Source organism: Eptesicus fuscus, chromosome 5 (assembly GCF_027574615.1).
Source record: "Eptesicus fuscus isolate TK198812 chromosome 5, DD_ASM_mEF_20220401, whole genome shotgun sequence".
Taxonomy (NCBI): Eukaryota; Metazoa; Chordata; class Mammalia; order Chiroptera; family Vespertilionidae; genus Eptesicus; species Eptesicus fuscus.
Window position 1 is genome coordinate 59,134,731 of NC_072477.1, and position 26,411 is coordinate 59,161,141.

Below are 26,411 nucleotides of genomic sequence, written 5' to 3' on the forward strand. Positions count from 1 at the left end.
TTGTGAAGGAGGATGATCATCTGTTACTTTACATAACTACATCTTATAAATAGCTTGGTTTTCCTGAGCAAACCTAAGCTCATTCAGTATTCATTGATAGACACGAGGGACCTAACATTACATGAACTGCTCATGTGTGTAACAGTCATACATGCATGTGCCATTTAAACACATAAATATGTATACACACATATATGGATAATTTGAAGAGGCATAAGAGTTAATAAAACTAAGAGAGAGAGAGAGCTCCTTACAAAGGGTTTTACTGCCAGCCTTGATTTAAGTCTTTTTCTAATAATTTTTTAAAATTGGTTTTTAGAGAGAGAGTAGGGGAACCTACAACCTATCAAAAGGGTGCACCAGATGACGCCCAGCCAACTGAGCCACACCGGCCAGGGCATTGGTGTAACTCTTGTTAACCCAATATAGCATCTGTCACCAGGCCAAAATACATGATCCGCTTAAGTACAAGTTAGGGGCTTCACAGACCAGCCTCTTCATGGAGTCCTATCCAAATAAAACCAGACTAACAAGTTAGTCCTAGACGAACTGAAAAGGTAATTCAGGTTTTTACCGATGTTCCCTGAAGCATGACACAGCAAACTTCCTAAAAACTCTTTTTTTTCCAGCTCAAATCTCCACATCCATCAGTCCCCCAAACAGGAGTAGCCTCTGCTCGCTTCTTTCATTTCTGTATCATTTAGCTTATGTAGGTGTTTACTTTTCTTCCTCACCCGGGAGCTGACCAGCAAAGCAAGAACTCTTCTGGGAAGGGGTGTTTGTTGGACGGTGCGCCTGAGGAGACAGATGCCCAGGGGAAGTCTGCCAGGCTCCGCAAGTGTCCAGTTTCACGGCAGTCTCTTTCCCCACGGAGCCAATGAGCTGGAGATAAAAGGAACGATTGATCAGTAAGTGCAGTGGAAACAGTAACATCCCGGAGGATACATAATTATCTGTTGGACGGCATGGTCTATGGTATTTTCCTTTACAGTCATGACTCCCTTTAGCTGGTAACCTAAGGAAGGATCGTATGTCCAGTGGGCAGATTAAACACTCTTACAACTTCACTAAAGAGGTGGTTTGGGTTAATGACGTGGTCTGTGTGGTCCCTGAAGACTCGTCCTGAGTCCCAAGCGGCTGGTATGCCTCCAGTTTAACAGTCCAGAGGGGCAGTTAAGTCCAAGGCCAAGCGCAGAGCGGCCGGGCGGCACCTGTTCCTAGGACCGCCACCGGGACAGCCTGCAGGTGAGCCGGCGGCGGCGCCCTGGCCCCGCCCACTGCCCCTCTCGGCCCCGCCCCCGCCCCGCCCGGCCCCGCCCTCCCGCGCGCCGCCATTTCCGACTACGCCTTCGCTTATTTCGGCTCGTCTCGGCTTCCGTTCCAGATGATCCCTCCCCAAAGGTGCCACCGCCTCCTCCATCTCCCGAAGCTGGGTCCACCTCCGCCGCCTGTGGCGTAGCTGGACTCTGCGTCGGGGCCAGCCAGAGAGGGGCGGAGGTCCCGAGCCCGGTCTAAGCCCGAGCGGGGGGCCATGGAGAAAGCGGCCCGAGGCGCTCTCCACACCGATTAAGCGGGCCCGTTGCGGCTGCAGGCGCCATGGACCGAGCCCCAGCAGAGCAGGTACGCGGGCTGGGGCCGGGCCAGCCGGGCCGGGGGCTGGGGTGGCCGCCTCCTCCCGGCGGGCCCCGGTCTCCAAGCCTGGGCCCGGACAGCCGGAGTCCCCGGGGTCCTGGGGCGCGGACTCCCTGGCGCGGGAGGCCGGCGGCGCCCCGCTCCGCTGCATTGTTCCCGGTGCTGCCGCGGGCAGGGGCACTTGCTCAGCCTTGTTTACCGTCCCCCGCCCCGGCTCGGGGTTCGCTTTTGCCCCTCCTCCCTGGCTGGGTGAGAGGGGCCCGAAGACTCCAAGTCGTCCGTGCTCGCTCCCGGAGTGGAGGGTTTGTAACTTCCAACCGAATCTGCCCCGCGCTCCCCCCTCCCGTCAGTTCTGGAATGTGTTTTCCAGGTGGGAAGGCTTTTGAAGGCTCCTCACCCAGAGAGACTGTCAAGAGCGAGTGGTAGCCGCAGAAGAGGGGGGTCTGGGCTTTTTTAAATCTGCGTCCCATTGAGCGAAGCATTGTTTCTACAGTGGTTTAAAGGAGGTGTTCCCTTTAAGATATGAAATACTACGGCTTCCCCTTGCCCTTCTACCTAATTATTTTGCAAAAATTAGTGTTTTTTAAAAATCAAGCTTATATCTTAAGGGTATAGGACCCGAAGCATGAATTCATGGAAGCGATCCACAAAGAAGTCCCATCGTGTCTGTGTTGTTTTTAATTGTACCAAATTCTTGATTATCCTTGCTAAGTAGGTGCTAGGAGGCAGGGATTTTTTTAAGTTGTCATCACAACTAAAAACAAAATAATATGAAATAATGTTCTCCCCCCCAAAAGTTTCAGTAATTTCCAATCTTGAGACCTCTATGAAATGACGGAAATTTGATGAAGTCCGAAGTTTATTCACTCTCCATTCCCCTCTTCAATTGAAGGCCTTGCCCAGAGATGAACTAAAAGGAGAGATTAGTGATTTGCCTAATTATTTTACAAGTGGATGATTAACACCTTAATGAAACAGGATTTCCCGAATTCCTCTATATAATTGATTATATGTTGCTAGTCAAAGCCAGTTTTGATTTAGAAATTGGGCTCTTGTAGCAGGCAAAGCAGTTTCCTAGTTCTGTATATTTGTTTCTAGAAAAGCTTTAGTCATTTAAAAAAAGCTTTATGTGAATATGACTCTGAAAACACAAATGAGTTTATAAAACAATACGTGGATTTACCAAAGCAAAATTGACTGGAGCGTCTTGGCAAATATATATGGGCTTTCCTTTTAACCCAGAGTATATTCTGTGTAAGGCCTATATACAGTTTTAGTGAAAAACAAAATTTTAAGGTATCTATTAAAAATGCCCGAGACAAAGTAATAGGATATTTTCTTGAATGATTTTCTTGTATGCGTGTCACTAATTAAAGGGTTAAACATTTGGGTCCTATACCATGATGCCAGAACTATAACCAGAATGCTGCCACATGTATACTTATGGTTCCTTTCATCCTAGAGGAAATGTAATTAACTATTTAGATGATCACTTGTGTGTGATTATCTTAACAGCAAGTGCGATGAGCACATTATTTGGACTAGAGAGCCTCTTCCTCTTTCATCCTACATTTTTTTCAAAGTCCACAACCTATTTAAAATCTTGTAGAAATTTAAGAATTAGAAAAAAAAACACATTGTTTCCATTCTTTCTCCTCCTGTACCTCCTGCCTCTTCCCCAGCCTGATCCTAAGTAAGAGAAAAATTTCAACCACTCCCTTGTATTACCCCACACATAGAAATCAAGATCCAAAAAAGTGAAGCTACTTTGCCTAGTTCATGCTATAGGCCGTTGATTCAGGGGTCCCTGGATGACCTGGATGGCAGGTGCTTCATTTTATATTAGCATATTTCTGGGGCAAGATTCCATTATTTTCATGATATTTTCAAAGGGGATCCATCATTGAAAAAAAGCTGCCATTAACTTAATGGTAGATTGGGTCTAGAACTGAGATTTCTCAACTTTGTGGGGTTCTTGATTGTTTCTACTTTACCAGAGTAATGCAATGGCTTTTCCAGGTTATTAGGAATATACTTTTATATTTTTACTAATGAAGTGAATTTAGATAGGTAAAAATTATAAAAAATATATGTGATAATGTGCTGAATTTTCATTTTTCCTCACAAAATGATTATGTGTTTTTTGTTTGTTTTTTCATTTTAAACCAGTGTTTGGTTTATATTCAGAATTTCTGGGAATGCTTACAGCATTTATAACTTATTGTATTATTGGAGTGGTTAGTAATTAATAGAAGGTAAATTTTCTTTTAAAGTACTTAATATAAACTTTCTGCATTTCATCTTAACCTAATTGAAATCCCTGGAGTATTACACAGTGTAACTTTTAAGAAAATATCTGATTAAAAAGATAAATTGTATATATTTGGTCAAGATTATAAAAACTTGATCAAGATTATAAAAAGTTATTAGGAATATGTGCTAGATAATAGTGTTAATTGCAATAATGACTATATGAAAGAATCTTATAACCAGAAGAGAATTTCAGGAATATTATCTTTTAGCAAGACTGTTTTAAATCAAAGCAAGTAGCTTAATTTTAACTGCCAGAATTAGATGTTCTAAGAACAGATATGGCTTGGTATAATGCATTTTTTTTGTCCTTAAAAAAAAAAGAAAAAGAAAAGCTGGTGTAAAGGGATGTGGAGAATAAATCATGGAGTTTATTTTGTTTATAAAGGCTTTAGTGTATCTATTTTTAGAAAATTTACAACAGTGTTTTGAGATTAAAAAAACAACAATGGCCTTAGAAGTGACAGAATACTTGAGGTTTACAGTCTCCTTTGAATTAAGTAATTTAAACATTGACTTAAATTTTTAGTACAATAACATTAGATAGGGATATTTTTTGTTTGTTTTTTAAGAATTGACAACGTTCTTGATCACTATTGTCTTTAATTCTTAGAAAAGCAAATGTATAATAAATAGACATGACTTCATACAAAGTGCTGTTTACCAATAAACATACAAAATTATCTGGCTTTTAATTATTTCCTTTAAATAATGTATAAACTGCAATTAAACATATTCTTAGTAAATTACTATAAAATGTAATACATAATTATAGTTTGCCTTTATGAATATAAACTAGTAATCTGTTTTAACAGATTTTTAAAATAAAAAAATGAAAGTAAATAATGCTCATTTAGTGAAAATGCCATTTGGAAATTTAAAAAGGCATCCTATATAATAAAAGGCTAATATGCAAATCGACCGAATGGCGGAACGACCAGTCAGTATGATGTGCACTGACCACCAGGAGGCAGACGCTCAATGCAGGAGCTGCCCCCTGGTGGTCAGTACGCTCCCACAGCGGAAGCGCCACTCAGTCAGAAGCCGGGCTCACGGCTGGCAAGTGCAGCGGCAATGGGAGCCTCTCCTGCCTCCACGGCAGCCCTGAGGATGTCCGACTGCCAGCTTAGGCCTGCTCCTCGTCAGTCGGACATACCCCAAGGGATCCTGGACTGCAAGAGGGCAAAGGCTGAAGGCCGGGCTAAGGGACACCCCCCCCCCCCAGTGCATTTTGTGCACCAGGCCTCTAGTTTCCCCCTAAGCCCTTAAATCTAAGAGGAAGTAAAAAAAGTAGAATTTTATGTTACTGAAAAAGTAATCACATGCTGCAGTGAAAACCTACAGACGTGTCTGAGGCAAATGTATAGTATAAATACTTCCATTGTTAAACATATTAAAAGGAAAATAAAAATTAAGCACCCAAGGCAAGGAGTTGGGGGGGGGACCCACAAAAGCAAGGGAGAAAATGTAAAAACATGAATAAAATAATCCAAAAACTAATATTAAATTTAGAAAATGGGTTTTTAGAAAAGCACCACCAGATCATAACAGGATTAGATGCAGTTTGTTTTAAGAAAAGGGGGAAATATCTGGATAGCAAAGCAAATGGGCAGAGTCTAAGTTAAATACTTTGATTTTTTTTTTTTTTTATGTATAACTACTGAAGTTTATTTTGGCAAGTGGTTTACTTTCATTGTAAGCCATTCCAATCAGAAAACAATACAGCTAGCAGGTATCTCTTAAGCATTAAGATGTTTTTCATTTAGAAGACATTTATTTTATCTTTTGCCATAACATATAAAATACCTTAATATTTGATATATCAGATTTCTACCTTAACATAGTAAGAATGTGGAGGCTTTCCATGATCCTATTTTTTTCTGTAGGTGTGTGGTACATACTGAAATTTCACTGTGGGAGAGTTCCTTACTATGTTCCCAGTCTTAATATTAAGTGGGTGACATTTTTCTGTTGCTTAATCTGGGAAAATTATTCGCACTCTTGAGGAAGTTCTATCTTGGAGGGGTTTAATGTACATTTCCTGCTGATGTGTGTGCTTAGTAATAATGTTTGCCCATTTTCCATAAACCTGTCTATCCTGTGCTCTTTCCTGAATATGTGCTCAATGCATATTTATTGAATTATAAAGACTTTCAGTGATCTGAATGCATTTGTTTAATAAAAACCTCATTTTAAAGAGCACTTAATGAGGTTTTTATAGTTTCATGTTTTGAGGACTTCTTGGGTTTTCTAGATTGTTGACATTAATAAGGTTTTATTATTGACATTTGTTTTAATATATACAGAATTTAAAATTAATGTGTAACTTTTTTTCCAATACATGTTTTGGGGATTATTATGATTTTTCATTAGTTTGGAAAATTCTGAAATAATTTCTAAAAGAGAAAGGTAATTTTGTTATGTAGTGTTGTATTTTTAAGCAAATAATACAGGAATTTGTTCTTTGTAGTTAGACTTATACCATATTTATATTTTCTTTACTTTAAGGAGACAACTCCTTGCTATAAAATTTCTGATTTCTAAAAAATAGATTTTGGCAAAGGTAGAGAGACTAAACACCAAAATTCAAACTGAAGAATATTACATGAAGTTACTAGTCTAATTTTCTCAAAATGTTTTTGTTCTCCACTGTGTAAGACATTTTTCTTTAATTTCTATGCTAGTATAATTGAAATATTGCCAGAATCTGTTGCTTGCTTAATGTATTATCTATACAGGGTTTATTTTATGGAATTTTAAGAATAGTTCACTATCTTAACATTACATTTCAGGTCTGAAAACAGCAGATGCTGCATTTTGATGTATTATAATGAAGGCCCCAAGTCACAACAAACAACTTCTAAAAACATACAGAAGTGTAACTACAGGGGAAAGTTAGCCAGTCTGTTCCTACTAGTGACATCTTCTGTTTGTACAGCTGTTGACTACAGCAGATTCTCTTTTTTGCTGAACACAAAGGATCATTTTAGTGTTTGTGAATTGTATTGTTGAACTCTTGATATCTAGAATTGCACTTAGAATAGAAACCAGTACAAACTTTAATGTTTAAGGGTATATAGGGATGGGCAAAAATAGGTTTACTGTTGTGAGTACTCGAAACACAGAGCTTTTTTTTTATTATTTATATTATTAATTATTAACCTATTTTTGCCTACTCCTATGTACTGTGTATGTGAAGATATTAGTTATAATTTATGCATGACACCTTTTAAACAGCGACTTCCCTAAATTCATAAAATGCTTAAATAAAAGTATAGATGAAACTAGTATAAAAAACTTGCAACTTTTTACTTGAGCAAGAATTTGAATTTGTTGTTACGAAAGTAATGTATGATACTATTTTTTGGGGGCAGTGTCCAGAAAAATGTTATTAAAATTTTTTTGTTTCCTTATAATTATATTAATAGTACTCCTTTCTTCATGTTAGACTGAGAATTTGATGTAACCATATTCCTTGTTTTAAAACAAATCCTAATGTCTTCTCATCCAGATTTATAAAACTATTCAGAAAATTCAGATAAGTTCAAAAGGGCTTTTTGATTTTTAAAAATACTAAAGTTATGTTTTTAGTATAGTTAAAATGTGATTTGTTTGCCTTCTTGTGCATATGTATAAACTATATAAAACAAGCTTCCATTATCTGTGTATTATTGTTGAAAATCAGCTTTTTTCCCTAATTAGGGAAACATTTATTAGGTTGATTATTTTATGCCTTATATAAATAAGTTTGAAATTCTAGTGACTGTTATAGTGAAGAGAACTGGCTTATTTTATTAGCATTTGAAGGAGTTTTTACCTCCTGTGTTGAAAAACTGAGTTTAGTTCTCAGATATTTGTAAGTTCAATGACCTATATCTACTTCAGATTTAGTTAGTAGTATAAAAGTACACTTCAAAGTTAAATCAGATTTGAGGAAGGATATTGAATTAATACTGCTATATAGTTCAGATTATCTTCTTTCTCCTTTTTTAAAAGTACTTCTGAATTTCCAATGGAATCTTTTTAGAGAAATTTTTTTTTTCTGAATAAGACTGTATATTGAGCATATCAAGTCTTGTCTTTAGTGTTTCTTGGATTTGTTACTGATTACTTTTCTGAGAAACAGGCCTGAAATTTATTCTGAGAACTCTGCCTTGGTGTTAGACCTTCTAATAAATGCTATCCTAGTGTGTTTGTTGGGGAAAAGTTCTGGTTAGGATTGTTGATTTGAGGTGATTGATTTGAGTGGTTGAAACATTGGATTGCATTTCACTTACTGGTTTTATTTATGTGGTTTTTTACATTCTGCTTTTGCTGAATGTGCCTATAGGTTTTTTCTTTTTATAATTAAATTTTTAAAATGTGTTGTTCAATATGACAAATGCAAAAAGAAAACTGCCTAAAACCAATGGACAGCTAAATGAATTATATAAAGTGAATACCTTCTAAGTAACACCCAAGTTAGGACACAGAATGTTGCCAGGCACCCCAGAATTTCTTCCCAATCACAGCTCCTTCTTTCCTAACAGTAATTCCTATCCTGACTTTTATGGATCGTACTTACTTTTCTTTATAATTTTGTCACCCATATGTGCATTCTTAAATACTTTAGTTTTTAAAATATCTTTTGAATCTCTAGATTTATTATAAGAAAAGATACAAAATAAAATAAAATGGAGTACATATTCTGAATTACTTTAGTTTGCTCATCTTCTGGGAAACTGAAGTACTTATTTTTTTCCTAGTTTAATTGTGAACCAGAAGTTTTCTCCCCCTTATATATGTATATTTTAAATTCATCTTAGACATTTTCCTTCCTTTTAACTTAACCATGCTAATCTAATTTCCTGAAAAGGACAGAAATAGACTATTCAGACAAACATAATTATCCTTCAGAATACTGTTTAATGACCCCCCCAAAACAAAATTAATTAAAAACACATTGCTATGGGAAAGAAAACCCAAACAAAACAAAACACATTGTTATGTCTGCAGAGCTAGATTTCTTACTACCAACTTTATTTGGGGACTCTGAGGTTTGACTGACTTCCTTCTACTCTTGATTGTTAAGACATGATTTCATGGAAATGTAGTAGCCTTTGATAAGTTTTCCCCCGTTTTATTTAATGACTTTTGCTGTATAACTTAATCATATTTAATTATTTTAATTTGTCATTGTGTTCCTTTGGATGTTTTGTAAATACTGAAAAGAGACCTAATTACTGTTTATAAAAACTGACTTGTTAAATTGTGAATTAATATTACTTAAGTTTTTTGTTCATTTGTTAATAATGTGTTTCACTTTCTCTTTGAAGAATGTCAAGCTGTCAGCTGAGGTAGAGCCATTTATTCCCCAGAAGAAGAATCCTGATACATTTATGATCCCTATGGCACTCCCAAATGATAATGGAAATGTTTCTGGCATAGAACCAACTCCAATTCCCAGCTACTTGATTACTTGTTATCCATTTGTGCAGGAAAACCAGTCCAATAGGTAATTTGTTTATTATTTTCTCTTTTAGTTGGGGTGGGGAAGGGAGGAGTAGGAAATATAGAAGTTGACAAAGCACACCACTTAATTTTTTCCTTTTATAACTTGTAAACATGAATCATTTTTCTATTAAGAGGAGTAAATAAAAAAAGTGATGTAGAAATTTGAAAACTATTCACATGGATTATTAACTCATTCTTTCTAAAAGGATATGGAGTTCTTTGGATATGTTTTCTATAATAAGTAAAATTTGAAGTAAATTGACTTAAAGGGAGGAATGAATTACTCAGAAAGAGATAAGCAGAAAACCTTTTTTGAGATTAGGTATTTAATCATAATTGCCAAAATAATCGGGCATAAGAAGAAAATACCAAGGGATAGTCCTTAACTTTGAAGCTTTTATGGTTAGTTAGCATATAACCCTAGACTGTGATTCTAGTTCCAAATTTAGCTTCTGTGCTGTAGTCTACAGGATGATTTAACAAATTGCTTGCAATTCAGATAATGTGTAACCTAGTAACCACTAGGTTTCTAACCCTGCTTAGGTTGTCTGGATGATTAGCACTTCATTGGTGTAGTTTATTTTATTGCTGTGTAAAAGTAATTTTAGCTTCTTTCCAGTTATATCACACACAGAAAATTGTACTTCTCTAGCATTGTGGAATAAATGGATGAGGCAGCTAGGCTCTAGCCTCTGCCCAGCCACCCCTGAGGGCTAAGGCAGTCAATATTTCTACACATCCATAATCCATTGTGACACACTAGTGTGCCAAGCACATTCTTTGAGAAATTATGGATATATGAGATATGAGATCACTAAACAACTTTCTCAAATTAAATATTCAAGTTAATAATCTGAAACTCTTAATAGTTTTGGGGATTGGACAAATAGTAGAAACTAAGGGATCCTTCTCAAATAATTTAGTATTATATTTAAAAAATCTTTGGCCTATATGGACTATGTCCAAAGTGATTTGTAAACTAAAATTAATAATAGTATTTTTTTTTGTATTTAACAAAATGATCAAGTGTATAGTATGGCAAATTTAATTCTTTTAACCTTACCAAATCTTTTTTTTTGGGTTCTTACTTTTTAAATTTACTTTTGTTTGTTAATCCTCACCTGAGGATATTTTTCCGTTGATTTTAGAGAGAGTGTAAGGGAGAAGCAGAGACACAGAGAGAGAAGCATCAATGTGTCCGTACACATCATTTGGTTGCTTCTCATACAGCCTGACCAGGGCTGGGTGGGGATCTAGCCTGCAACCGAAGAACATGCCCTTGACCAAAATCGAAACCGGGACCCTTCAGTCCACGGGCTGATTTTTTATCCACTGAGCCAAACTGGCCAGAGCACCAAATAATCTTTTGAGAATTCATGAGTAAGCCAGTTAGCAGATTTTTAAAAATATTTTTAGAATTATGGTAGTGAACATTTTTCCATTTTGCTTTGTCTTAGGAGTAGTGAGGAAAAGCTCTATGCTCCAGCTCTCCTTGACCCCTCATTCGTCAGCAGCAACCTTCTGTGAGAAGGACTGCTGAGACAAGAAGAATCTTGCTGGTATAGGAACTGCACTAGAAAAAGCTCTAATACTAGGAATATTAGATGGCAGTGGACAGGCTTGCCTTTTCTTCTCTTTCCCTTGGATCTGAAGCCTACTTCCATTGCCAAGAAGGGAAGCCAGGAAAAGAGCTGGGCTTGGCCAAGTATTTAAGGGAGTGTGGGAGAGGAATAGGAGGCCCTGGATCTGAGCTAAAGTATGAGATGTGGAGGAATCAAATCACCCATTGTAGTGATCATTTTACACAATGATCACCTTACGCTGCTCTTTGCAGAAGCCTGTCACAGTTATTAGCGTTGGGTGGGAACCTAAGACTGTTGGCAGATCCAGCAGTTAGGTGTTTAACTAAGAGGCAGAACTATCATGAGGATGTTAAGGAGAGAGTTACAAATAAGAATATGTATTTTTAAAATATTGGAAAGCAGTAAAACTATCAGGTTGAATTCCTTTATACTGTCATTTAAATTGTTACATATACATAATAATTTCTATAGCAAAGAAACATATAAGATAATTTTATCTCATTTTTCAGAATTGTGAAACCACTATTTTGTTCTGTGTTTTCTTTTATTAAAATGAGTTGAAATTTTACTTTAGCATTACTTTTATAATTGTCAATAGGTTTGTTCTGTTTTTGTTTTTACAGACAGTTTCCATTATATAACAATGATATACGATGGCAACAGCCCAATCCAAACCCTGCTGGACCATACCTTGCCTACCCCATTATACCTGCTCAGCCACCTGTTTCTACAGAGTATGCATATTATCAGCTGATGCCAGCACCATGTGCCCAAGTTATGGGTTTTTATCATCCTTTTCCTACACCTTACTCCAACACCTTTCAAACTGCAAATACTGTAAATACTATAACCACAGAATGCACTGAACGTCCAAATCAGCTTGGACAAGTCTTCCCATTGTCCAGTCATCGAAGCAGAAACAGTAACAGAGGACCAGTGGTACCAAAAGTAAGTGACTGATTTTGATTGGCTTTTATGTTTGATATTTCTGTTGTTAATAATAGAGTAAGTAATCTGCCACTTGTATTGATTAGCTTTTAGTGCTGAATTTACTATAAAACATTTTGTTCACTATCTATATATATAAAAGCCTAAGTGACTAGCCAACTGTTCAACTATCCAACCAGTAGCTATGGCACACACTGACCACCAGGGGGCAGACGCTCAACACAGGAGCTGCCGAGCTGCGGGGACTTGGCAGCTGCAGTTCTCAGGTGACACACACAGAACCAGAGAGGAGGGAGTCCGATTCCGGTGGGTGTTACCCGAGAACTGCCCTCTTGCAATCCAGGACCCCTTGGGGGATATCGGAGAGCTGATTTCGGCCCTATGGCCAGGCCGAGGGATCCCACCGGTGTACGAATCCGTGCACCAGGCCTCCAGTCATAAAATAGTTAAGGGAGTATAGTATTTATAAAATAATTTTTTCTGGTTTTTATTGTTTTTCATTCTTAATTGGTGATTGTTTATATTCGTCTTCAAGTTCCTTCAAAGAGTTTTACATAAACATAATGCACAAATATTTCCAAATTAGTTTAATTTAGTGATAAAAATTGTATAGTGACACCAATATTTATAAGTGGTTAGTTTGGATCCCATGCTAGAGTGTTGAATGGCTCGTGCACTTCAGGATATTTCAGTCTTCAAAAATCAGCAGAAAATATTATGGAAAAGAACATTTGTAGTTCATTAAATCCCTTCAACTTCATTGTTTCTGTCTTGTGAATTTTTAGGAGGAATGCCACTTTGTTATTCAGAAGGTTACTTTTCTGTTGAAGCCTTAGTATCAAAGCAAATAAGAAAAAACATTTTCTTCTCAGCACTTTTGAAATAATGGGAGGCAGAGTGACTTACTTCTTAGATGTTTCTTATATCTGTATCAAGGAGTTGGTGCTTTGCTAGATCCCATTAGCCAAGCTTCTTCATTGAAAAGTCTTTGCTGTCTTTTGGCATACTTTTTACAAATTAAAATACAAACCAGCAGCAGAAGTTGTTTTGAAAGGCTTTTATTCTTCATTCATGGGAACACCCTGGGTCAAGGGAAATCTTTTTGGAGACCTCTGAAATTGAAAAGAAATAAGTATTAGAAATAAGATAATAGTATATAATTTCATATGTTGAAGAAATATGATTCTCAGAGTTCATTCTCAGCACTTGAGTTTAGGAAGTTAAATTCAGAATTCTATTGCATAAATTGCAATTAGTGATGAATACACATATTTTAAAAAAGGAGGAAAGGATCAGCTTTTAATGTTTTCTTTGTAAACTCCACAGCAGAAATTTCTTTTGTACTTCATTCCTATCATGAAACTGAAATTTGGCCTTTGGATAAGTTACCTTTTATTATCCTTTTAAGTAAAAATTTACGATTCCTTATATGACATAATTATATGCCTATAATTTATTAATTATTGATTGAGAAAATTAAGAATGCAAGTAATAATTAAAATGAATTTATATTTTTATTTATAGTAGTGTTAATGGTTATTTGAAAAGTAGTGTTTAAATGTGTCTACAATACCTTATTTAGCCTATTATGATTGGCTGCAGATAATATCATGAAATCCTAACACAGAAGCCCTGTTTCCCTGTGAGTTGGGAGCCACTGATTTGGAGCATACATTTAGGTATATTGTATAGTGGATGTGTATTCTATAATGTTTAGTACATTAACTAGAATCCTATTGTTTATTTTTTTTTACTTAAATCATCAACAGCTTTTACAACAGCACATAAAAAGCAAAAGGCCACTGGTGAAAAATGTAGCTACTCAGAAAGAGACAAATGCAGCAGGTCCTGATAATCGATCAAAAATTGTGCTTCTGGTAGATGCTTCACAGCAAACCGGTAAGGCAGGGTTCTTCTGTGCAGTATATGTTACTGATTTTTATCTGTTATCATGCATTGGCTTAATAATTGTGGATTATACCACTTTTTATGATTCTAGACTTTCACCCTTTCCTGCCACTTCGTGAAATTCTCTAGAAAGGATGAAACAGTCCATGTCCTTAATGTTCTTTCAACTTGTTTGCTGGCTTATATACAATTTTGACAGGGTTTGAGGTTTCCTCATAAAGTAGTGGAACAGTTCAGAAATCAGAGATGGAATTTTTAAAAAGCTGTAGAAATATGAGGGAGTCATTTTGGTAGAAATCATAATTCTACATATTTTTATAACTAGATTAAAACCTGTTATAAAACATCCCTAATATTCTATAATACTTTTCTAGAAAGAATTAGCAAGTTTTTAATTCATATTTTAGCATGCATCTAAACCAGACCTGTGAGTTCAAACAAGTAAAAACTTTGGATTAGTAGGATATAATTTTGTCATAAGTTTTTTAGAGGATGGTATAAACATTAAATAAAAAAGCTTTATCCAGGTAATAGATAAGAATTAATCTATCTATAATAATAAAAGCATAATATGCAAATTGACCAAACAACAGAACCGTACGACCACGCTATGACATGCTCTGGCACCACGCCAGCCAAGGCAGGTGCAATGCGATTGGTCAGGGGACCCCACCATCGCCCCATGATAGCTTTGTAGAGGGAGGCCCAGGCCACCCGCCGGCGGGGCAATCGATTGGGGGGGCAGAGGCCGGGGGCTCCACGATTGCCCCAAAGAGGGAGGCCCAGGCCATCCTCTGTGTGGCGATTGATTGCAGAGCCCCAGCTGGGTAGGCGGGGTGACCCAGCCAGTGGCCACAGAGGGAGGCCCAGACCAGCCAAGCGATTGCACCCCACGCCTGTCGCCCACAGAAGAAGGCAACCAGTGGTGGGGGAGGGAGGGCAGTGCTGCACAGATGGCAAGCAGTGGCATCGGCGGGGGCGGGGCCAGCTGCCGGCAGCCGGGGGAAGGAAAGCCCCGATAGGCCCTGATCCCTGGCCAGGCCTAGGGACCATACCCAAGGGGTCCCAGATTGTGAGAGGGCGCAGGCCGGGCTGAGGCACACCCACCCCCGTGCACGAATTTCATGCACCGGGTCTCTAGTAGTCTTATAATATTCTAGCTATTTTCCAGTTTTTATCATAAAATTCCACTTAATAGATACAGAGTAGATAGATGTCTATCACTTCTCACCCATTCTCATTAACACTAGTAAAAAAAACCTTTGTTAATTATCCAAGGCTAAAAATTAGATCTGTTCAAAGGCACGTTGGCTTTTTGCCCCTCTCTAGTCTCCATTCAAATGCAGTCTGGTTTAAAATAAATTAGGTGGCACTACTTTCTTTCATTTGGAATTTTGTTTTTTTCTTTTGAACTCTATTCAATTATCCTTTTATAATTGCTTAGATCCATTAGGAGCAAGAAAGGATCTGAGAATCAGTTATAAAACAATCTTGCTGACAGTACTTGCTGTGTGGTTTGTAGGGCATAAAACACTGATATTAACAAACTCTGAGAAATGGTTGGGGTGGCTATGGAAAAGAATCACATGTAATATATTACAAAGTTTTCTATGTTTTGGTTGTTCCTAATCATAATGACCCATTTATACGTGTTTTCAACCCTGGGACTCCTTTAAAAAATTATCTGGCCCTAACCGGTTTGGCTCAGTGGATAGAGCATCAGCCTGCAGACTCAAGGGTCCCAGGTTCGATTCCGGTCAAGGGCATGTACCTTGGTTGCGAGCACATACCCAGTGGGGAGTGTGCGGGAGGCAGCTGATCGATGTTTCTCTCTCATCAATGTTTCTAACTCTCTATCCCTCTCCCTTCCTCTCTGTAAAAAATCAAAATATATTTTAAAAAAATAAAATAAAATAAAAAATTATCTGTACTTTAGTTTTATCATTGTGACCACAAAATCAGCCTTTTGAAGTATCTATATATATATATAAAAGGCTAATATGCTAAGTGTCTGACCATCCGACTGGTCACTATGACATGCACTGACCACCAGAGGGCAGACACTCAATGCAGGAGTTGCAGAGCTGCAGTGACTTAGCAGTGGCGGTTCTTGAGTGACGCACCCTGAAACCAGAGAGGAGGGAGCCCTATTCCTCGCGGGGCCATGCAATTCCACCTTTGACCGTGGGTTATGTTGTTGCTGGGGCACTGTCGGCCCTGAATCTGGTTTACTGCACACTTGTGTTTGCGTTCCACACGCTGTACGACAGCAACTTTGCAGAGTGCCCTCTCGCACTCTGGGACCCCTCGGGGGATGTCAGAAAGCTGGTTTCGGCCCGATCCCCATAGGCCAGACTGAGGGACCCCACCTGCCTGGAGGGACCCTGCTCCACAGACGCCAGGGAGGGACCACAGGAGGTTGGCTCCAGGGCATGTCCGGCCCGTCTCGCCCAGTCCTGCCCTGCTGGCCACTTTCCAATTAATTTCCTTTCAATGTGCACGAATCCGTGCACTGGGTCACTAGTAAGAATTAGAAAATGAAAAGGTGAAGGTATATTTTGAGTAAATTATATCTTCTACCAGTATTTTTATTCTTTAGTTTGTTTTCAAATTCTGAGGATTGTGTATTCTGTTTTTATTCTTTATTTTGTTTTTAATTTCTTAGGATTAATTGTTATCAGTCAGAGGTGGAATGAAATACTATAGTTTAAAAGAATTTGTAACAGATTTTTACTCTTGAATACAAACTTTTGTTATTTAATAAGTGTTTAATAAGTTGGGTACATATAAGATAACTAGAGGCCCAGTGCACGAATTCGTGCACCAGTGGGGTCCTTCCGCCTGGCCTGCGGGATCGGGCTGAAACTGGCTCTCTAACATCCCCCAAGGGGTCCTGGATTGCGAGAGGGTGCAGGCCAGGCCGAGGGACCCTACCAGTGCACAATCAGGGCTGGGGAGGGACGCGGGAGGTCGGCCAGCTAGGGAGGGACCGCAGGAGGGCTCCAGGTTGTGTCCGGCCCCTCTCGCTCAGTCCCGATGGGCTGGACTCCAGCAGCAAGCTAACCTACCAGTCAGAGTGTCTGCCCCCTGGTGGTCAGTGCACATCATAGTAACTGGTCGACCAGTCGACTGTTTCCTCCCTAGTGGTCACAGCATGTATGCCCCCTGGTGGTCAGTGCACATCATAGCGAGCTGTTGAGAGGCCTTAGCATATCATTAGCATATTACGCTTTGATTGGTTGAACGGACGACCAGATGACCGGACAATTAGCATATTAAGCTTTTATTATATCGGCGTTTAAATGCCACCAACAAACAAAATTTAAGAAAAGGTGCTATTTACATAGCAATAAAAATATTATTTCTTGCAATGAACCTTATATAACATGTACCAGACATTTATGCAGGAAACTATAACTTTTTTATAGGACATTGTATTTAAAAAATCTGAATATTAGGTTCATGCAGGATGATTTGATATTGCAAATGTTATTTGTCCCTAAGTTAGCCTGTAGATTCAATGTAATTCGAATCAAGATTTCAAAAGAAATTTTTGGGGAACTTGACAAACTAATCTATCTATATAAAAGCCTAAGCGACCCTTACGACTGGTCGACTGAATGACCAGTCAACTGGTCACTATGACGTGCACTGACCACCAGGGGACAGACGCTCAATGCAGGAGCTGCCCCTGGTGGTCAGTGCGCTCCCACAGCCAACCTCCCGCGGTCCCTTACCCCGGGCGGCCAACCTTCTGCAGTTTTCTCCCCCTGACTGGCTAACCTCCCACGGTCCCTCCCCTATCAGGACTGGGCAAGACTGCCCTGATCGTCAGCCAGGCCGAGGGACGCCACCAGTGCACGAATTTGTGCACCGGGCCTCTAGTTATAAAATAAAGGAGAACTGGTCTGCATGCTCCTCCACATCAGGGATCAAGCCCACAACCCAGGCATGTGCCCTTACCTGGAATCTCACCGTGACCTGGTTTATAGGTTGCCGCTCAACCACTGAACCGGGTGAGAAACTTTCATACGTACACATATGCATTCATTTGTCTGTCTAAGAATGTTGACAGCAGTCTTGTTCTTAATAGCAAACCCCCAAACAACCCAAGTGTCCCATCAGTGGTACAGAGGATAAGTACATTATAGTATAGTCTTACACAGTGACATAATGAATTACAGTCGCATGCATCAGTATCTCAAAACCAATGTTGAGGGGATGGTGGGGTGGGTAGCAAGTCCGAGGAAAATATGGGCAGTATGATTTTATTTTTATAAAGTTAAAGTTGTACAATTACATGATTTATGTTTTAGGAATACAGAAATTCGTGGCATTTTTTTGTGTGGTATTTTTAAAAGGAAGGAGGTAATAAACACAGAATTTAGAATAAAGGGTAGCCTCTGAGGGAGGAAGAGGATGCAGTGGTGGAGGGGGCATGCAGTGGACCTCAAAGGATTGGGTGATGTTCTCTTTCTTAAATGGGTAGTGCGGGGATGGTTTTAATATCTTAATCTCTTCGTAATAAACACGTTATAAACCAGCTTGTCAGGAATATCTTACGTTTTGATAATCTTTGAAAAAAGTTTTTACCATTTATAAAATTAGATGTCTTTATTTTCTTACAACCTTAATTATAACAATTTATCAACTTGATCCTCACAAAAAGTTGTTACACTTTTCTTGCCTTGTAGATTTCCCGTCAGATATTGCTAACAAGTCTCTCTCAGAGAGCTCTGCCACGATGCTCTGGAAGTCCAAAGGCAGGAGGAGAAGAGCATCCCACCCTACTGCCGAATCTTCTAGTGAGCAGGGAGCTAGTGAAGCTGACATTGACAGTGATAGTGGCTACTGCAGTCCCAAACACAGCAACAACCAGCCCGCCGCAGGGGCTTTACGAAATCCTGATTCTAGCACCATGAATGTATGTGACATTGCTTTGATTTCTTTATCAGTCATCTATGTCAGTATTATTCTTGTGTCCTCTGCTAAAGCTTAAGTACCTACTTTCATTAACAATCCTATAGTGATAAGATGGTTATAAACATTTTGTATATTTTATTGTTATGAAAAATATTATTTTATGGAGAAGTATTTTTTCTGAGATTGTAATAAGCATCCTTCACACTAGACTAGGTTCAGAATCATTTTGTAAGGAATGTGGTATTGATTTTGAGCAGAAAATAATTGTCTCTTTTTTTGTTTCTATTTTTAGCACGTGGAATCATCTATATGTGCAGGTACTTATTTTTCTGCATAGTGTTTTTGCTATACTTTTTTCTTTGTCTCTGTCAAAGTTTTGCTTTTAAGCATTAACCTTGCTGATGTTGCAAAAATTAGAAATCTTCCAAAGAGATTCATGTTAAATAAAAAGTACAGTCTTGCTAATAAAATTGAGAATATGCCAGCCAGAGGTATTCTGCAGATGACACTTACATTGCTAGGAACTGGAATACCACTTAAAATTTATGGAAGATTACCACTATTACATTTACAATGACTGAATTTCAGTACATAAAGTTAAGGAGCAATTTAGCTTTTGACTTCTGCTATAAGTAAATCATATTTTAAATCTCATTTGTTATAGGTAGTATAAATTGGTCCAATGTAACTTGCCAGGCAACTCAGAAAAAACCTTGGATGGAAAAAAATCAGACATTTTCTAGAGGTGGAAGGCAGACTGAACAAAGAAATTCACAGGTAATTTGAATTTGGTTGGACAAATTTGATTAGTGTGAGATGAATTATTTTAAGTGGGATAATGATTTTGAAGGTCAATGTCCTTAATTTTTAGAGATGCATATTAAATTACTTAAAATATCTCTGTAAGTTTAAAATGATTAAGCCAGTAAAATGATTCAAGTAATGAAACAAAATGGCAGAATGTTGAAAGTAGGTGGTGTGTATGCATGGGCATATATTGTACCATTCTCCACTTTTCTGTGTTTAAGAAATATTTTTTGATATTTCATACTTTAAAAATAGAATACTAGTCAATTCTGCTTCACCTGCTGACTTATCCATATAAATATTTTAAAGAATTTCAATGCCTTAAATATTGATCCTTTGAACTTCAGGCAGATCTGCAGCCTTGTCCATGTGACTTTGCTTGACTATAGACACCATATGCCACACTCTGCATGTGCACTGCCATAATGATGACTGCCTCTTCCTAATGCAGCCATATTGGTCAGCTTCCTGATCTTGGGGAGCGGGATCTGGCTGCAGTAGGGTGGAGCAAGTCATATACTGCCACAAACTTCCAATACTGTCTTCCTGCATTGGTTATCTGTGAAATCAGGGGACTGTATATTGGTCGGTATTTTTCCTTTTTAACTTTTAGATAGACTTCTTGTTTTCCTTAAATCTAGTCAAGGAATTAAGGTTATATGAATAGATTTGTGGATGAACTGAAATAAGAGTAAGTTACTACCAGATCAAGTGGACGAAATACTTGCCTGTTTTGTCTTCCTAAAATGAAGTACTTCGGATGTTCCTAACTTTAATTAGGGTGTTAGGAAAACAAGCAGAATAATGCCCTCTTCCCTATGGTTGTTGCAAAAATGAGTTGTTATTGTTTGTGGCAGGCTTGTGAAGCAGTCTAGCTTTATTTGATTAAAAACAAAAGCTAAAACAAGAGTTATTTAAATAGAGTAGATAAACAAAATCTATACAATGCTTAGTTAAGTACTGAAACTTTATGTTTAAAAGTGTATCCGCTAGCCCTGCCAGTCTTGCAGTCTCAGTACTTACTCAGTACAGGTCCTTTGGTATCAGTAGCCCACTGGAGAGGAAATAATACTGATATGGAAAAATATTTTCTCTCTACCTCAAAATTGGTGAGAAATGGAAAAAGAACAACAAAAAAGGAAATTACTAAAATACGTATGGTATGTTAAGTTTTGTTTATTTTGTATCTCTTCATTCCAAAAGAACTAGAGATAGATGTTGAACAAAGTGTTTTCTTTTCTACTTCTGATGCTTTGTCATACTTTTCTTAAGTACGTTACTTGTTTGATTTTTGACATGCAAATTCTTTTTTTTTTTCCTTTCAAGTCAAAATATTTTCCCCTTTTGCAATCTCTGATTATTTTTAGGCTTAAAAAGTCTTTCAGAAATCAAATATTCACTTGTATTTTCTGCTACTTTTTAATAGACTAATGTTTCAAGACTTTTAAAAATCCAAGATTATGTGTGGTGAGTGGTACAATGTATTGATGTAGATTTTCAAAGTAGTTAACCAGTTGTTCTAACATTGTACTCCATTCTATTCTCTGATTTGCACTGCCCTTTTAATCATTTGCTAGTTTCTTATGTCTTTTTTTCTTTTTTAAGATTTATATTTTTATCTTTATTAGTGAAAGTATTACAGATGTCCACTTTTTTCCCCATTGTCCCCTTCTAGCCCGCACCCAGCCCCACACCCCAGGCCTTCACCACGCTATTGTTTGTGTCCATGGGTTATGTATACAAGCATACAAGTTCTTTGGTTAATCTCTTCCCACCCCACCCACACATTCTCCTCCGCCTTCCCTCTTTCTGTTCTATGCTTCTATGTCTCTGGATAATCTTATGTCTTAAGTGCTATCTCTGGGCTTTTTTGTTCCATTTATCAGAAATCTGCACCTGTATCATGGCATGCTATTTTAACTACTGTATCATGCGGTGATTTTTAATATTTTTTTTTAGATTTTTATTCTTTATTTAAATACTAGAGGCCTGGTGCACGAAATTCGTGCACGGGTAGGGTCCCTAGGCCTGGCTGGCCATCAGGGCCGATCAGGGTCTTCCAGATCCAGCCGGGGCCTCCCTTCCCCAGCTGCCAGCTGGGGCCTTTCTTCATTCTGCACTGCCCCCTGGTGGTCAGCGCACATCATAGCGAGTGGTCGAACTCCTGAGGGGACACTTTGCATATTAGCCTTTTATATATATATAGACTAGAGGCCCGATGCACGAAAATTCATGCAAGGGTAGGCCTTCCTTCCCCCAGCTGCTGGCACTGGCTTCCCTCTGGCACCTGGGACCCAGGCTTCCCTCCTCTGGCCACCAGCAGGCACCCGGAACCTGGGTGGCTTCCCTCTGGCCGCCGCTGGCAGGCACCCAGGACCGGGCGGCTTCCCTCCAACTGCTGCCAGCAGGCACCCAGGATCCGGGCAGCTTTGGTCCGGCCCCGGCTTTATCTGGAAGGATGTCCAGAATGACGTCTGGTCTAATTAGCATATTACCCTTTTATTATTATAGATGTTTTTATTATCTTTTTAGAGGGGAAGGGAGAGGGATAGAGTGAGAGAAACATCGATTGGCTGTCTCCCGCATGCCCCCTACTGGGGATGGAGTCTGCAATCCAGGCATGTGCCCTGACCAGAAATCAAACTGGGAAACTCTTGATTCATGGATCAATGCTCAACTAGTGAGCCACACTGGCTGAAGGATTTTTAATATTTTTACTAGTGTTTTAACATTTGAAAAGGCAGGTTCTTTCTATACTTTGTTAAAGCTTTAATTTTAAATTAGAGGCCCAAGTGGGGGTGGGTCCCCTCAGCCCAGTCTGCACCCTTTCCAATCCGGGACCCCTCGGGGAATGTCCGACTGCCAGTTTAGGCCCTGGGGATCGTGCCTAAACTGGCAGTTGGACATCCCTTTCACAATCCTGGACCGCTGGCTCCTAATTGCTCACCTGCCCGCCTGCATGGTCACCCCTAACTGTCCCCCCTTGCTGGCCTGATTTCCCCTAACTGCCCCCCACCACCACCACCGGCCTGGTCGCCCCTAACTATCCCCCCCCCCCGCTGCCGGCCAGGTTGCCCCCAACTGTCCCCTCCCTGCCAGCCTGGTTGCTTCTAACTGCCCCCCCACCCCCCTGCCAGGCTGGTCACCCCTTGCTTCCCGCCCTGACGGCCTGGTTAACCCCAACTGCCCCCCTCTGCCAGCCTGGTCGCCCCTAATTGCCCCCCCTGTCGGCCTGGTCGCCCCCAACTGCCCCCCCCCGCCGGTCCAGTCACCCCTAACTGCCCCCCCCCCCGCTGGCCTGGTTGCTCCCAACTGCCCCTCACACCAGCCTAGTTGCCCCTCACTGCCCCCCCTGCCAGCCTCATCGCCCCCAACTGTCCCCCTGCCGGCCTGGTTGCCCCCAACTGCACCCCTACCCCGCCAGCCTGGTTTCCCCCAACTGCCCTCCCCCCTCCCCCCTGCCGGCCTGGTCACCCCACTCAGCCTGCTGTTCAGTTGTTTGGTCATCCCTCACTAACCCCCCTGCCGGCCTGGTCGCCCAGCACAGCCTGCTTGTTCAGTCTTTTGGTCGCCCCACACTAACTCCCCTGCTGTCCTGGTTATAGGCAGCCATCTTGTGAGGGTATGAGGATCAATTTGCATATTACCTTTTTATTATATACGATAGGATGATAGACAGAATCTGTAACTTAATTTTTTAAAACTGGTTTTATTTTGTGAATAGGTTGAAAAATAAAAGAGATGAAAAAGGTTATACAAAATCTCATTTTTACCAGTCTGCCCATCTTCTCCTCTTCCCTATATCTGTCCCCTATATCAAAAGATAAAAAAGGGTGTACAGGGAAAAGTCTCACTTTCACTCGTGTCTCCCCTTGTCTTCTCTACTTCACAGTATTGGTCCCCTGTATCTGTTCCACTTTGACTAGGATCTTGTATATTTTCCCAGAGTTTCTTCTTGTAATTATAAGTAAATACAAGTATGTATCTTACGTTTTACCCAATCTGTTCTGTGTTCTGCTTTCATCACTTAACAATATATATTGGAGACATTTCCATATTATGTGGAGGGCTTCTACACTTTTATCTTTTAACAATTCCTAGTATTGTATTGATATATCTTTATTGCTTTCTGTAGTTCTGTCGATGGACATTTGGGTTATTTGAAAACTGTTGCTGTTTAGACATGCTACAGTGTCATTTAGAAGTATGTGTGTATAGTAGTAGAATAAATTCCTAGATAAGGGACTGCTGGGTGAAAAGGTAAAGTCATCTCTGTTATTTGGTAAATATCACCATATTGTACCACTTTATAATTTCAACAACAATGTGGAGAGTGCATATCTATATAGAGCCTAAGAAATTATATGCTTTCAGGGTTTTGGATTTGTGCCACTTAGGTTAAAATGTGTATTAATGTAGTTCAGCAACTTTCCATATGTTTAAGGGGAATTTGTATTTTTCCATAAATTTGGTCATATTCTTTGCCTGTTTTGTATCTTGATCTCTCTTTTTTTTTTTTTGTACATTTTAAAATCATTTTGATCAAGTTTTTATCAAATATTTAACATTTCTAGGAGCCTTTAGTCTATACCAGTTGCAGATATTTTGCTAGGTTTTAATTTTTGACTTTGCTCATTATTGTCATGCATAGACTTTATGTTTTAAATAGTATTAAGAAATTTATTTTTATAAGGATATTTATTATATCCTTGACTTTGTTGTAGTTTTTAAAATGGCTTCTGGGTTTTAAATCATAGTTTAAAAACTCCAGGGTTATAAAGGAATTTGCCTATTTTCCTCAAGTGTGTTTATGCTCTTGTGTATTTTTCTTTGCATTTAAATCTTTATTCCATTTGAAGTTTGTCATGTTGGATGGTGTGAGATATATATACTACTTTGTATTTTTCAGATGGCTATCCAAATCTCCCAGTACCATTTATTGAAAAATGCATCCCTTGCCCTGACCAGTGTGGCTCAGTTGGTTGGGCGTGGTACTGCACACCGAAAAGTTGCCAGTTTGATGGGAGTCGAACTGGCATCCTTTCAGTGTTGCATGGGATGATGCCCAACCAACTGAGCCACACTGGTCAGGGTGGTAAATCTTTAAAAAGAAAAGAAAAGAAAGAAAAAAAAGAAAAATACATCCCTTTACTGATTTGAGCTAACTACTTTTTTTTTTTTAAATAAATTGGTGTATTCTTTTTTTTTTTTTTTAATATATTTTATTGATTTTTTTACAGAGAGGAAGAGAGAGGGATAGAGAGCTAGAAACATCGATCAGCTGCCTCTTGCACACCCCCCACCAGGGATGTGCCCGCAACCAAGGTACATGCCCCTGACCGGAATCGAACCTGGGACCCTTGAGTCCGCAGGCCGACGCTCTATCCACTGAGCCAAACCGGTTTCGGCTGAGCTAACTACTTTTATCACCTATTAAATTAATTCCTTTTTTATATTGAAATCTATTTCTGGACTTTCTATTGTTTTGTTCCATTGGTCATGAATCTATCAGCTTACAGAGAATGGATTACCTTTATGTCATGGCATCTTTCTATGCAAAAAGCAGTATGTCTTCCTATTTTTTAGTCATTTTTTTTTTTGTGTTCTTGTATAGTTTTCTGAAAATATATTTGTATATACTCATACGTCAGTTTCTAGTATTTTTTTCTTTTTTTGTTATATATATGGAGTATGAAAACTTAAATCTTTTAATATTATTTTTGTTAGTCATTAAAGAATCTCAGTATATATTTGAGGCTGTGATCTTTGCTTTGTTCTGTTCTGTATGCCCACTTCCATATCAATAAAACTCTTCTTCTTAAAAGAACTGAAAAAGAAATGAGGTTATTTACTCCAGGAGGTAATTGTTTGATTCTCATAAACTTTGTTGGGACCATTACTTTGGTGGTTTTAATTTAATCCTGGAGCGTTATGTCTCCAAGTATAAAAATCAAGTTGCATTTGTTCATATATATATATATATATATATATATATATATATATATATATATATATATATATATATATATATGGAGAAAGAGAGAGAGAGAGTCTCTTTTTCTTTATCCCTAAATTGGGGCTTAATTATTAGTACTAATTTCAGTGTTGATTTATGTGAATTAAATTTTTTTTAGTACCTAGACATTATAAATTGCATTTGTTTTACTACCCTGTATGAGTCTCTTTTCATGAGTCAATTTTAAAAATATTTTTATGAAAATTTCTAAACAGCAAAGTTGGAATAATTTCACAGATATCATTCATATAGCTACCAGCTATATGTTATCTAACATTTTACTAATATTTGCTTCATCACATGTGTATTCCTCTCTCTATCCATGTTCATGAGCCTATTTTAAAATGAGGTTAATATTTAAAACCAAGAAATTCTTGGGTATCTGGGAAATTATCTAGTTTCTTAACAGGTACTTAACAGGTTATAGAAAGTAGCCCAGTAATCATCATGCATATTCTAAGGAAGAATTAAATTTGCCATGTGACTATTTTCTTGGCCTATACTAGTAGTTCTGCATATAGCTTACTTCCCAAAAGAATGTAAAAATTATATTTCTTAATAGCAAGTCTTTTTCGACCAGCTGCTTAAGCATGGGAGTTGTTAGTGATCCAGGTCTTTATTTGCATATTTTATAGTATATACTAGAGGCCCAGTACATGAAATTCGTGTACTGGGATGGGGGGAGCGGGGGGAGTCCCTCAGCCTGGCCTGCACCCTCTCGCAGTCCAGGAGCTCTTGGGGGATGTCCACCGCTGGCTTAAGGAGCTGGCCTAAGCCCCAGTTGCACATCA

The 26,411-nt window shown here is 38.8% G+C and overlaps 1 protein-coding gene across 1 annotated transcript in view; it reads left to right on the top strand.

Annotated features, from left to right (window-relative positions):
* The first annotated feature begins 1,366 nt into the window (after positions 1 to 1,366).
* The window catches only part of SECISBP2L (SECIS binding protein 2 like), a 65,936-nt gene continuing 40,891 nt past the window's right edge, over positions 1,367 to 26,411 (top strand). The window contains exons 1-7 of the mRNA XM_008143122.3: positions 1,367 to 1,620; positions 9,258 to 9,436; positions 11,642 to 11,966; positions 13,736 to 13,865; positions 18,569 to 18,798; positions 19,090 to 19,114; positions 19,462 to 19,574. Of these exons, the coding sequence (XP_008141344.2) occupies positions 1,597 to 1,620; positions 9,258 to 9,436; positions 11,642 to 11,966; positions 13,736 to 13,865; positions 18,569 to 18,798; positions 19,090 to 19,114; positions 19,462 to 19,574 (1,026 nt within the window). The 5' untranslated portion in view covers positions 1,367 to 1,596. The remainder of the gene's footprint in view (positions 1,621 to 9,257; positions 9,437 to 11,641; positions 11,967 to 13,735; positions 13,866 to 18,568; positions 18,799 to 19,089; positions 19,115 to 19,461; positions 19,575 to 26,411) is intronic.